The 14,307-nt window shown below is 39.7% G+C and overlaps 1 protein-coding gene across 3 annotated transcripts in view; it reads left to right on the top strand.

Moving 5' to 3' along the window:
* The first annotated feature begins 1,574 nt into the window (after nucleotides 1–1,574).
* TEK (TEK receptor tyrosine kinase) overlaps nucleotides 1,575–14,307 on the top strand; it is a 105,195-nt gene continuing 92,462 nt past the window's right edge. Inside the window, exon 1 of one of the 3 annotated variants that reach the window (XM_036021528.1) lies at nucleotides 1,575–2,084. In XM_036021528.1, coding sequence (XP_035877421.1) covers nucleotides 2,033–2,084 — 52 coding nt within the window. In that variant the 5' untranslated portion in view covers nucleotides 1,575–2,032. The remainder of the gene's footprint in view (nucleotides 2,085–14,307) is intronic. The other 2 variants (XM_036021529.1, XM_028514517.2) reach the window with 2 other exon arrangements.

The following is a 14,307-nucleotide window of genomic DNA, read 5'->3' as shown; positions in this document are numbered from 1 at the left end:
AGTCACATCCAGTCTAATTCCTTCATTTTATAGTTGAGTAACTGAGGCCTAGAGGTGAGAAATAATTTGTCCAAAGAAAGGCCTCCCAGGCAGATTATGGCAGAGCTGGGACTAGTACCCATAATTTCTGATTCCTAGATTGGTTGTTTACAATGCCAAGTTTAAAGCCATTTTATGGGATTAGAGAATGACTTTCTGGCAAAATCTCCTAGGACTGAAATCAGAAACAGACTGGAAAGATAAAGAAAATAAATTCCGGGAATTAGGCACAGTGCCATCTTATGTATTTTTAATTCTCATTTAATCCTCTCAAAATCCCATGAATAAGACATTATAGCCATTTTACACCTGTTAACTGAGACTCAAAGACATTAAATGTTGTCGCAGTCCACACATGTGACTAGGACAGTATGTGAATCCAGCTCCACTTAAAAACAGACCCCAAGCTTTTCTGCCCCAGCAGCTGGGCAACATAAATTGGTCTTAAGACCATTGCTGATGTGATAAAACCTGGGACAGAAATTAGGCAAGACTAGCAGCATCTGCCTTTTCCTGTGGTGAAATGGAAAAGGAGGAGCAGATAATTCTATCCTCAGGATTGAGAGCAGGGTGATGAACATAATATCAATTCTCTAAAGTCATAATTCATGTTATGGAGAAATTATCATCTAGATAAATTAAGGGCCTCTGATCTCATTTTAGGTATGGTTACACCAATGGCTATTCTCCTTTTGGCCTATCTACTCTCTGCTCTTATGAATATTTATATCTCATGTTTTGTTGCTACACAGCTTTTGTATGTATGTATGTATGTGTTTATTTATTTAAAGCCTCACTTGAGGACATGTTTATTGATTTTAGGGGAAGAGGAAGGGAGAGAGGGAGAGAACAAAAGAGAGAGAAAGACAGACAGACAGACAGACAGACAGGCATGTGAGACTGAAACATCCGTTGGTTGCCTCCTGTTTGTACCCAAACTGGGGATCGAACCTAAAACCTAAATGTGTACCCTGCCTGGGAGGGAATCAAACTCACAGCCTTTTGGTGGACAGCATGATGCTCCAATAAACTGAACCACCTGGTCAGGGCTCATAGATTATCTTTTAATTTTGTATATAATTTTCTTCTGATATGCCATTGGCTAATTACAACAAAGTCCCTCTTGTTGGTAAAATTCTTTTATGCTAAGTTCTTTAATAAATTAGATCACCTTCAGGTGAATTAGTAATAAAAATTAAATCAATAGCTAGTAGCATGGATATCTTTGGACTCTCGTCGAACAAGCAAATCATCTGTGTGAGAGAAAACAGGCTAACAATTTTGGACTCTGGTCTCTGTGGCCACACTGAGCATTGACCTCACTTGTAATCAGCTAAATTAATTGCCTTTAGGGTTGTGTCCTCTCATCACGAAAACTTCTTTCCCAATTCAAACCACGTGGGTTAAATGAGAACACAAAAGCAAAAATTGCTCCCCACACCCAGAAGCCCCTTTTGTCAGGGATCCCAAGTGGACCCAGGAGAGCTGTTAGAAGGCAGAGGAGGGCCGGTCATCATCGCATACCATACATAGGTGGAGGGCTTGTTGTTCTGTTTCCCGCCCATGAGAGGATACCCCTATTGTTTCTGAAAATGCTGACCAGGACCCACACTTCCAACAAAAATTCCTCTACCCCTACAACAGCAGCAAAAGCAGCAGAAGCAAGAGCAATAGATAAGTGTTTTTGATGAATTGCAAGATGGAGAGGGTTTGCAGTGCCCCCAGCCCTCCTGATACCAAATGCCTTTAAGATACAGCCTTACCCATCCTAATCTACAAAGGAAACAGGAAAAAGGAACTTAAAACTCCCTGTGCTCAGAAACAGAAATGAGACTGTTACAGCCTGCTTCTGTGCTGTTCCTTCTTGCCTCTGACTTGTAAACAAGACCCAGTAGAACATAAGAATGGAAAGCCACAGACCTCTGGGTGTTTGAAAAGATCCTCAGGACCTCACGCACATCTGCGGAAACTGGATGGAGAGATTTGGGGAAGCATGAACTCTTTCGTCGGCTTAGTTCTCTATGGAGTCAGCTTGCTCCTTTCTGGTAAGATTTGGCTTTATTGTTTTGATTTAGTATTTTTTTCAAGAAGTGATTCTGGGCTCTCTCACTCTTTCTTAGTGTAGTTAACAAGAAGCAGCTGTGGTGTAAGCACTGTTTATTTAATATATAATGCTCCATTTAATATATGTAAGGATTGAAATTCAAAGTGCTTGTGGTATGAACTGACTTTTCCAGAATTTCTCTTTTGCATAATCACCCCCTCTGTTGCTACAGACTTTATGAGGGCTGATAAGGTCACTTTATTTCAAGAGATTTACTTACTTAGTATGTTATTTTACTGTTCCTCATTATTGATTGTTTCTTTAATTTAAAAAAAAAATCCTGATTTTACCTACTTCAACAAAAATCTTCAGTAATTTTTCAAAACAATGAAATTCATGCTGAGAATTAGCAGCGCACAAATTGTCATTTTTAATTGAGAACAAAAATACTTTTATCCAGATTTCCTATCTGCATGCTATTTTATTCAAAGCAGTCCAATTAGTCTAAATAAGCTTACTGTTTTTTCTTACAGTTGGGGTCAGGAAGATAAGGGCTATATAATTTTTGTTTCATTTAAAATATTTGCCATAAAGTATTTATTGGCCCATTGAAATGAAAGTTCAGGCAGTCACCCAGCTCACTCCAGGGCACAGGAGATTATCAAACCTGTTGTGGAGTTAAGGAATGATTGGTTTGAATGCTTTAGATTTAGGTCTGTTGTTTAGATTCTCTGTGTAGTGGCACACCTCTGTAGCTCACTCATCTTATGGGATACTGGCTGAAAGTGGTATCAAAACCTGAAGTGCAAATAAGTCACAGCTATAATTGCCATCAACCTTTCCCCTTCAATTTGAAAGAATTCTAATTATTGTAATGAAGGTAGAATTAATACTGGAAGTGAACTTGAGGGAATTTACTGAACTTAATGGTGTAGGTTATATTACATTAATAGAATTTTCTTCAAATAGACATAAGTAACTATTATATTATTTTTATAGTTTTCTTTATGTTTGAAACCTTAACTATTAAAAAAAATTAACCCAATAAAATAATATAATTGAATATAAAATAATTTGTAGCTTTTCAGTTTGCTTTCAACAACCAATTACGTTGAGGATTTAATAATATTTTTAAGACTAAAAATGTGTAATACAAATTGCTAAAAATGAAAGATTATCTGAGGTGGTTTCAGTACTTGTGCAGAATGTTTTTATATTAATATAGAAATAATGTTACTTTTCTTCTAATAATATGTACCTTTAGACCAAATAATTATCATTATTCCATTTTGGCTTACTTTTTCTCTGTAACATATTTATCAGTGATGTGAATCTAGAACTGATTCTACACCAGGGAGTATAGTAATCAAAACTTCAGGGCAAACAGTTGCTCTGAGGTACTTTTTAGCTTAAATCACACACACACACACACACACACACACACACACAATTGTTTTAATTTACTTTTTCCCCCCTAAAGTGACTATATATGACAATATAGGATTAGAAAGGCTGTCGTAAAATCAAACAAAAGTGTTATGTGGCCAAAAGAGTTGCTCCATGTCTAGACCTTGGTTCTCTAAAAGTAGCATAGACTCCATCCAGCAGGTAGGGGTGTGAAGAGAAGGGTTTCATGCTCTTATTGAAAAGGGAGGGTAACACTAGCAAGCCTGGTTTCTGGGGTAGGTATGTTTTGTTGAATCCTAACTTGCATTCCCAGTCTAAGCCTCAAGGAACATGAATACCAAGGATTGGTAATAAGAATCCTGCATGAACATATCTATAGGCACAGAAACCCATTCTTCAAACCAAACATCACTGGTAGACTGTAGTAATGGAGCAAAGGGCTTATGTTTATCTCTCTAGTCCAGTGGGGTTGTTTCTCATTCTTTTATTTTTTCTAAACAAACAACTGAAACATGATGTCACATTTGCCTCAGTGAAAGTAGCTCTGGGTGGATGATGCTCACCCATAAGAGAGTTGGAGGAGGTGTGTAATTTTCAAAAGACTTCCCTGAAACCCACCTAGATTCTGACACATAGTCCTCCCAATTAAGCATCACAGCCAATTTCAGCTTACAAACAAGTTCTAATAAACATACCAACTTTTTCCTACTCCCCCATCCTCACCAAGCCAGGCTGCTCTCTGAAGAGTTGTATATACAGAAAAACAAAATAAATCACTCTTTCTGCTTTATCATAGTGTGTCCTATGTGATCAACACTGATCTAACAGGAAGTCTCTGGTAGAGAGCCTTCATACCCCTTTTCTGCCTCATTTAACATTTTAAATAACCTGGATTCAGAGATAGTGGACATCTTTTCTGGAATGGCAGGGAAAATTCAGTTGCAGGCACATCTTGGAGATATTGTGGGCTCAGTTCCAGACTATCACAATGATAAGAAAATCACAATAAAATGAATCATAATCTTTTTGCTGGTAGAGTGTATTGCCTTCCATTTATAAAAATGTAACATCTGTGAAGCACAATAAAGCAAAGTGCAACAAAATGAGGTATGCCTGTATAAGGTCAGGGAAGTGGTTCCAGATGGAACTCCTCAGTGGGGCTGGTCTTGTACGGCTACTACCAAGTCTGAGTAAGCAAGGGTGGTGGACTAAAAGCTTGAATCAGAGACACACCTGGGAATTGTTTTTAGAGGGAGGAGTTTTGCTTCCTTCACAAATGCTCCCTCCTAATCATTGTCTTTTTGAGAGGTCTTGGCATTTCCTTTTCAGCCCTACCCTGGGACAGCTTCCTGCTAAAGCCTAGTTCTTCTAAGACATCTTTCCAGAAGGAAAAGATGGTTCCAAGTCCACCTCAGAAGACAATGCTCTGTCCTCTAGGGCATTAAGATGGGTGGGCTCCAAAGTTTTCTGACACCAATTTGTCTCCTGGGGCCCTACCCCTAAAAAGAGGTGTGTGTGTGATTGTGTCTCCTGCTTATTCCCTATAGATGGCTTATTGGTTAAAGCACAGAATTGGGCTTCAAGTAGATTTCTCTAGGCTAGATGGGTGATCCAACCCAAAAGGATACTATTTCAAAATAGGTAATGACAAGTTGTGCATTTGGATTTAATAAATAAATTATGTATGTTCAATGTGAGAGAGATTTGTTAAAAGTTCTAGTGTCACAAGCATCACTAAGTTTTGGTGACACGCAAAATTCATAGGAACCAACACATTCTCTGCTTACTAAAAATATAATACATAAGCTATAACAGTTTACACTAATAGAAATATATGCTCCAATTTAGAAATAGTCATCACTTCACCCTACTGCTCAGGGCATATCTATTAAATACTGAAGGCATGGAGAAATTTGACAGCAAACCTAATAGGCAAACAAGAAGGTAAGTGCTTTAGAAACCATGTTGCATGGGAATTTTTATTCAGAAAAAAATAGATGAACTGCAGTGTTATTAAGGATTTCCATACAGAAGACATGATAGATTGACTTTGTGTTTGCCAGATCTAGGATCCAGGGGTGGAGGGAGTTGTACAAAGAGTGTTTGGCTTTTCTAATGAAAACCTTATAAAAACTCTATTGAAACATCCCCCTGAGGAGTGAACTACTGTACTGGATAATGTTCAGGCACAGGTTGGGTGATCATCTATTAGGAATGTGAATAGAGAGTATAGACATACTTTTCATTTTATTGTCTGTCTATAGCTCCTCATTGATCACTTGGCAGGTGGCTAAGGTTTCAGAAAAGCCAACAAGATCTTTGCCTAATTATACCCAGCTGTGTGTGTGTTGACCCAAACATAATGACTTTACACTGAATTTTAACTCAATACGCCTTTTGAGAAAAAAAATCACATGAACATGTTCTATAATGACTCTTTTGAAGCCACTGCTCTGTGGAACTAAGGTAGAACTAATGAAGAATGCAGGAGGAGTTAAGAGAATGGATCTTAAAGTCACAGACCCGGGGTTAAACCCAAATTGGATGACCATGGGGAAGTTATTTACCTTCTATACGCCACAGTTTTCTCACCTTTTATGGATGAGACTATTTCCCAGACTTGTTTTAGGCATCAAGTGTGATAATGGATGTAGAGTGTTTAAACAATAAGAACTCAATAAAGAAAGCTAGAGTAATCAAACAGGAAATGTTGCTGTGAAGCTAATGCTAGTTCAATGCTGAGTTAATCTTTTCTAATGTATAGGGGAATCACTTACTACTCATAGAAGCAGTTTCCTTCTAAAAGACCTCAATAAACTCCAATCCTTAAATTTCATGTTGGTCATTCCCTGGTTGACAAGCCAGGACACTTGGCCTACTATCCAATGCCTACCCATTCATCCCTTATCATGACCCTTCTACTTCAAACAGGCCCATCTTCACAATATATGTATTCTTTCCCCTTGGTTCTTGTTCATGCTGCTCCAACCATTTGGAAATGACATTCTCCATGTTCATACTGCAAACATGATTCAACTCAGCTTGACTGGCCAACTCTTCCTCATGATGTTCTTTTCCTAATTCTGAGTTTCCTTACCTCACAGGGTGTATCTTTGAGATTTGGGCACATGTATTTAGCTGGATTAGCCTCTACCATCTTTGATGACAGCTATTATTATATGGTTTATTTTTTAGAGGGCATGTATTTGATGTTCAGTAATTTTTATTAAATGGCATTTAATATGCCACAGTGAGAACTTGGTATGCCTCAGCAGACCAGAAAGAAAGAAAATGTAGAAAGGGTTTTAGCTACACTGAAATAGCAACAACATCAGCAATAAATCAATTTCATATACATTGCAAATAGTATTCATTAATACCATAAAAGGATGCCTATGTTAAATATTTGATATAAATAAAGTCAAAAGAAAACCCTTTTTTCCCCTTAGGTATGAAACAAAAAAGATATACTCATGAAAATGGGTTTAACCAGGGATTTACCTAATATTAAGTATTGTACAACTGTGTAATACTACCTAAAAGATATAGCTACTTTTTATTCAATAGACATTTATTGAGTTATTGCATGCCTATTATTCATTCATTTACTCACCTATTATTCCAGTTAATGAAGGCATATTGAGGACTTACTTTGTGCCAAGTACTATACTGGATACCAGAAATACAAAAAAGGATGAGTCTTTTTCCCCCTTGCTAAGTTCACATTTTAGTAGAAAAGATGAATATAGATAGATGAATAACATGGCATTGTGATACATGATATAATGGGGGTTATATAAAATCTAGCTTTTCAAGAGCTACAAAAAATTTTATTGACTCCAATAAAGAGTGAAACTTTAAAAATCTAAATTAGACATAAATGTTGAATTAAATGTTTAAAAACACAATGTCAACTTCATTAATTGCTAAATTAAGTATGAATAACATTAATTTTTTTTGCTTTGCAAGAACTTCTAATAGTAGTGAATATTGCCAAAAAATTATGTCCAATTGTAGTTACAAATTACTCATAGACAAGTGATTTTGTTTTATTTTTATTAAACAAAATATTTTATTTATTTAGTTTTAGAGAAAGGGGAAGGAAATGAGAAAGAGAGGAAGAGAAACATCATTGGTTGCCTCTCGTACACCCTTAACTGGGGACCTGGCTTGCAACTTAGGTATGTGTCCTGGCTGGGAATCAAACTGGCAACCTTCTTCTAGTCTATGGGATGACATGCAACCCACTGTGCCACACTGGTCAGGACTAGACAAATGATTTTAAAACTTGAATAAAAAAAGAAATAGGAAGAACTTTCCACTAAAGGGAGCAGGGTGTGAAATAGGGCAAGCTCCAGGAAGTTGAGAAAGGGTGGAATGTAGGGCAGAAGTGGAGAATTAAGATTGGGGTCATATTGGAAAGGGTTTTGTAGGCCATTTTAAGTAGCTTATATTTTCATGGGGTACATGTTGAAATTTAGCATTGTGTTTGTTCTATCATATCTGACTATGTCTTGGAAAATTCACTCCACTCTGTGGAGGATGGATTGACATGGCAGAGATGGTAGCCCTGGGCCAATTTGGCTTCCCAATACTTCAGGCAGGAAGGCCTGAATGAAGAGGGGCCTTGAAAGTGTTTAGGAAGTAAAACTGTAGGGGTTGGTGATGCTTACAGGAGGTTGAGAGAAAGGGGAGAGAATAAGCATTGCTTCAGGATTCTGGTTTGGGTGATGGTGGTGCTGTTCAGTGTCTTGAAACACAGCAGAAGGAACTGGTTGGAGATGGGCTGAAATGGAGCAGGTAATTATTTTGTACATGTTGACTTTAAGGTTCCATGTAAATGGAAATATTTAGCAAAATTTGGCTTTCTGGGTCTGATGCTCAGAAAAAGGGACTGGACGAGGGAATTGAGACATAGAAATCTTTGGTTTACAGTAATGAAGTTATGGGCATGAATATATCTTAGGCTTTAAGTGAAAGGAAGAGAAAGAGGAGATAGTTAAGTGTTCTGTGAAGAAATAGGGAGTTGGTAGGAGAAGCAAATCTAATCAGATTCCTTTCCTGGGATTTTAGAGGACTGGTGTTGTGATAGCTAAAGAAGGAGAGAGTTTTAAGAAGGGGACAGTAAGATGGGGCAACAGAGTGACAGCCTCAGGGCCTGGCATGGGGGAACCAGACTGCAAGTGTGTTGTCCTTCAAAGAACCAGGTGCACTGGTAGTATTAAGAACCCAAACTGGAAGGGATGTCAGAGGATCCACTGGCATCACTCCCAGCCTTCAGGAAAGGGGATATCTAAAGTTGCCTCCCTTATTTCTGGAATTTAAAACTGATAACCCAATTCCCACCAGTCTGGCCAAACTGCTTCTTAACTCACATTACATGTGCAGAATGTTTTTTAGATTGAGCCATGACTGCTTTTTTGTACTCCCTATCCCCACTGCCTTGTCCCTTCAGGAGGAATCTGACTATCCCTATGTTCCTTCCCAAAGGCTGCAGAGACAGGTGGGGACGTTGCCCTGCCAGATGGACAGAGTTCTGGCTCTTCAACACATCTGTTGATTAGAGGGAATGCATTCCCATTGCTTGGTGACTCCGTGTCTAACATGGTATGGATTTAACAAAGAGAGGGAGAAAATTGAAGATGAACCAAAGGAACCCATCAGGCTGCCTGTTGAAGGACACAGTGTGTGACTTCTGTTTGCTCTCAGCTTGTCACAGACCCTCATCCAGGGCTTGACCACTGAGGTGTGTGTGGTGGTCACACCCATCTCAGTAGATCTGTCAGCTTTCCCGCTTTTGTTAGAGGGTGATATCATGTTTCCTGGGGGGAGCGCTGGAAGACAATGCTAAGCCACTTTCCTCTAGATACAATAGGCGGAGTCAGGAAGGCAGTATTGACATTGCTGGGGCTGGGGAGGCACTCACTGCTCTGCAGCCGTCAGATGGTGAACCAGCTTAACCTTGGCATACAGGGCCTGGATTGTGCAAGGCGTCTGGCTGCAGAGCCAAGGGGACTCCACCCTGGGGACAGCAGTGCTTTAGACATCTGGGAATCTGGGATGGGCTTCAAATTCCAATCCCTGTGTCAAAAACAACCGTAAAACAATAATAGTACCAGCAATAACAAAAATGACCACCATAGATGAGTATCTCTATGCACCAAGTGTTTAATATGATTTTAATATCTCCCAACAAACTTGCACAATTGGTATTATTAATTTTAAGAAAACTATGTTGAAACTCAGGTTCTTAATGGTTAAGTGACTTGCCCATGGTTTTAAACTGTAGTAGACACCCATTATTTTGTATTGCCTAACATCTCTACTTTTCAAGAGGTACCATGATTTCCCTCACAGTGATTCTGATGGGACTACCGATCATTTATCACAGAGTGGTCCATGCATCTGACAATAGCAGTTGGTTCAGATGGAGGGTGCATGCCTCACATGGTCAGTTAGACTCTTTCTCTGGGAATTTGTGAGCAATATATTCTCCTTCTTCAGTGAGGACACTGTATACCTGAAACTACCAGCTTCCTTGGGCACTTGAAGGAAGCTGGTCTTTGGTGAGAAAGAATGAGGACAGTAACAGAACAGAACCCAGGGCAGGCACTGTGACATCATTTGAATACTGGGTCCTATGGTTTTAGGTAAGAGACCCGCCCGCCCCTGTACCTTCCAATTATGCGAGCCAGTCACCCTTATTTGCTTATACCATTTTGAGTTGGTTTTGTGTCTTTAAAGTGAATGGTCCCAAGTGACCCCATGGTCTCAGCAGGAAATGATGGAGACCAGAGTTTATTTGAGAATGACCCTAACCCAGATTCTGAGCTCTTTCGCAAACTTCACTTGCTGCCTTCTAACTAGTACTTCCTGGTCACCTTTAGCTGGAAAATGAGGCTGATGACAATATCTATTCATGCAATTTTGGGGAAGATTTTAAAAGAAACACTACTTAAAAGTACTTAGTACAGGGTTGGTACATAATGAGCATTCAATAAAAATCAGATACTCTTAATTACGTGATTATAAACAAAGCTGGGGACTTTTATATTGCCTCATGCCAGTCCTTCCAAATCACAGATCCATCCATGAGGGCAGGTGGCTCTGTATTCTGTGCCAGATGGAACTCCCCAGCTTCCCTTGGTGAAACTCAACTTTCGTATCTCAAGCATGGCCTTGTCTCAGGGACAAGGAGAGAAAAGCTTAGAGCTATGTGTTCTTGGGTTTTTGCCAAAAACCTGGAGTGTCAGGTGAGGGAATTCCTTCCTGTGGCTCTGCAGCTCATGACATAGTGCTCCCTACTTTTCTCCTGCCAGACCCCCATTTCCTCTTGTCTCTGGCCCTGGCTGACCTGGAGCTCTAGGGTGATATGTCTTTTGTAGGACCCTACCTCATTTATCTCAAACCTAAGTTTTAGTTCTTAACGATTTATTCTAGAATTGTCATTTCTAAGTGGAATGTACCTCGCTTCTGACTAAGGTCATTATTGGATTTTTGGGTCCATCTTGGAGTGAGTGAGTGAGTGAGTGAATGTGTGCGCGCGCGCGCGTGTGTGTGTGTGTGTGTGTGTGTGTGTGACAGTAGTTCTGCCCCATTTCACTATCATCTTTCCTCTAATCCCTTCTTCTTTTACTCTCAGTTCCCCTTGTGTCTAGCACCTCTTTAATCTATAAAGCACTTTCTAACCTTCTGGGACTGATTTAAATATCCACCTGTTTACTATTCATTGCTACCACTTCAGATCAAAGAACAGAGTGGAGGCGGTAGCTGGTTGTGGTCAGCAACTTTTCAGGAGCCTGACTTTGCCTACCTCACCAGGGTCTCTTAATTCTCAGTCTCTCATGGTACGTTGGAGGTGTATTTCCGTCATACCAGGCTCTTTGCAGTTTCTAAGCATACACTTTGAAGCCTCATTGCCTTTGTGTATGCTATTTCTTCTGCCAGGAATGCCCACTTCACATTCTCTTGTCCACCTGTCTGACTTATTCATGCCTTCAGGTTTATTTCAGGTATTATTTCCTCCAAGAATTCCCTCTTAACCTCTTTACATGTGTGAAGGCCCTGCTGTAGCCTGGGTTCCACCAAAAATGTTGCCTCATATGCAGGTAGATAGTTTGGAAAGTGATCCTAGGGAGCAAGAGTGAGTGACTAGGTGAATACAACTGTACCAGAGTGTGTTATTGCATTGGCCACTGCTACAGATGCCTGGTGCTCCAGACCTTCTGAGGAGTCTTATAAAATGAGTCTCAGAAATGTTCACCTGAAAAGGGAGAAAGGTGTTCATCCATTTCTATACTCTCCCTTCATTCATGAGTTAAGTAGCTATAAGAAGCTAGTGAGTTACTGCTGGTTTCCTGTGCTGTTGTGCCAGATAAAGTTCTAGGGGAGGAAGTGAGGTCTACTCACAGGATTTCTGAGTGAGCTACTTTGAGGTTACATCTGCTCATAGCTGGTGGAGGCCTGTACAGAAGTGGCCCCTGATGAAGCAGCTGGCACCACAGCTGGGATGGGGAGGATTTGCATTGGTGCTCAAGAGATGTTGAATATAGGTACACTTGTGCTCAGCTCTGTCATAGCACTTAGAAAATGAAATTACAATTTATGGTTTACTTGTTGGTTTTACCCACTAGGCTATCTGCTGTGTTTGGCATTTGAATATTCTCAGCACCAAACATAGTATACTGGCTGGCAGAGACATGCTTTAGTAAAGAGTTTTGCACGGGGTTAAATTTTCCAACCTAGTGCTTCCCTAAGTGTGTACATATAGTGCTGCTGGCCTGGAAGATGATTTTATGTAGTGCTTGGAGGAATATTTTTAATTATGATGTGTGTATGTAGTATGTAGGCATAAATATGTGTATATATGTATCATATCAGTCATATAGTTTTATGACCATTCTGGTCTAATATGAAACTGTGGGAAAAAAGATGAGTTAAAGAAAATGGTTAATAGAATAATTATACAAGCAGCCTGTAAATTCAGCAAGAATCATGAAAGTGATGCCTAAGTTAATTTAGTTTCGAAGATGCAACTGAAACTAAATGAGTTAGTCAATTCTTTTAAGACTCTTTGTGTATGTGTCAATAAAAAGAAAAGGAAGTGTGTATGTAATTAATACAATCCTAGTGACATAGACAAAGTGAAAGTCTCATGGTGATCAACCTACCTCAAATAACTATCTTGGGCTGTAATTTTGCTTCTCTCAGAAAAATCTGCAAAGTGGAAATTTCTTAATAAATTACAGACAAGACCTAGTTTATCCTTTGGCATATTGGACATCCCTCAAAGTCTAGCAGTTAGCCAGCAAACCACTGAGCAATGCCTACCAGTGGAGAAATGCATGGGTTAGTTACAGTCATTCATTGAAGCTAACATTTACTGAGCCCTTTCTATGCACTGGGAATCTGCTAGGCATTGTAGTTACAGAGATGGTAAAAAGAGGGACCTGACCTCTAATGGCTTTCAGTCTGGTAGATGAGATGAGCCTGTTCCCAAACAGACTTTGAGAACATGGAAACTGGGTAATGAGTAATCTGGGAAAAGAATGGGGTCGCATGAGGAGGGTGACATTTGAGAAGGATGAGTAAGATTATGCTCTGTGGAAAATCCGGAGTGTATATAAGGAATAAGGCATTCTAGGCAGAGGGAGAGGCATGGAAAATGAGGAATTCAAAGTTTAATATTCCAGCGCACACTGAAGGAGGTGGCAGGAGATGAAGCTGGGAACCTGGGTTGGGAAAAAGGTAATTTGATTTGAGGTGGGCTCAATGGGCAGAGTTGGAGATACTTCTGGGAGATGTTAAGATGTAGTGTGAAGCTGTGTGAGGGAATGAAATTGCCCAATGGGTAGTTCTGGGAACACCTATCAGAGGGTAGAAGAAGAGGAAATTGAAGGCATTCAATGAGACAAGCCTAAGGAGTTTCCATTATATCAAAACTTGCAGAGGCAGAAGGAGAATAATGAGAGGGACTAGAGAATTTGGCAATTAGGTGCTGTTGCAAAGCATTTTGGTGGGTAGGGCTGGAGTTGAGGAGTAAGTGGGAGGTGAGGACATGGAGTAGGTAAGTAGGAATTTCTTTCTGAGAGATGTTCCAGGTCCTGTCAGGTTTCTGTATGCATTTGCTTTTCTGTAAGCTTGATTCTAGGTGAGCTGGTAGGGGAAGGGCGGAGGTCCTCCCTGCTGTTGCTGACTCAGGCACTAGAAGGATATGCAAAAGTTTAAAGGAAGTTGAGAAAGACCTCTTCCATAACAGACATTCTTCCTTCCTCTGGATGTGTCCCCAAATTACCTGAATTATGAAATTGTTATAGTTTCACAAATCCATGGTAATGGAGGTAGAAGTTTTTGTGGAAGGGCCAAATACTTTTACCTAGAATAACAGAATGTTAGAACTGTCAAAGACTTAAAAGATATCTGGTGCAGTGCCTCTGAAGTGCCTTCACAGAATATGCTAATTCCAGGAAAGGCATAGAATCTTTTTCCTAACATCATGTGGAACTAATGTATCATACTTTGAGAAATGCTGATATAATTCAACCTGCTATTTTATAGATATTGACACTGAGGCTCAGAGAGTTCAGCACTTAGCTCATGCTCATTCAGCTCATCAGAGGCCATGGTTCTTCACATTAATAGAGAGAGTAGAAGGCAATGTAAATTAGAGATCAATTCATGTACTGTATAGTCAGATGGTGTGACATTCCAGCTTTATCATTGTATTGCTTATCAATTGCTGTATAACAACTATTCCCTGAACTCAGTGACTAAACCAGTGTTTACCATCACTCACATGCCTTTGGGTCATCTGAGCT

The sequence above is a fragment of the Phyllostomus discolor genome, chromosome 3 (genome assembly GCF_004126475.2).
Source record: "Phyllostomus discolor isolate MPI-MPIP mPhyDis1 chromosome 3, mPhyDis1.pri.v3, whole genome shotgun sequence".
Classification (NCBI taxonomy): domain Eukaryota; kingdom Metazoa; phylum Chordata; class Mammalia; order Chiroptera; family Phyllostomidae; genus Phyllostomus; species Phyllostomus discolor.
The sequence above is the reverse complement of the archived record's forward strand: the minus strand, read 5'-3'. Positions and strand labels throughout refer to the sequence as shown.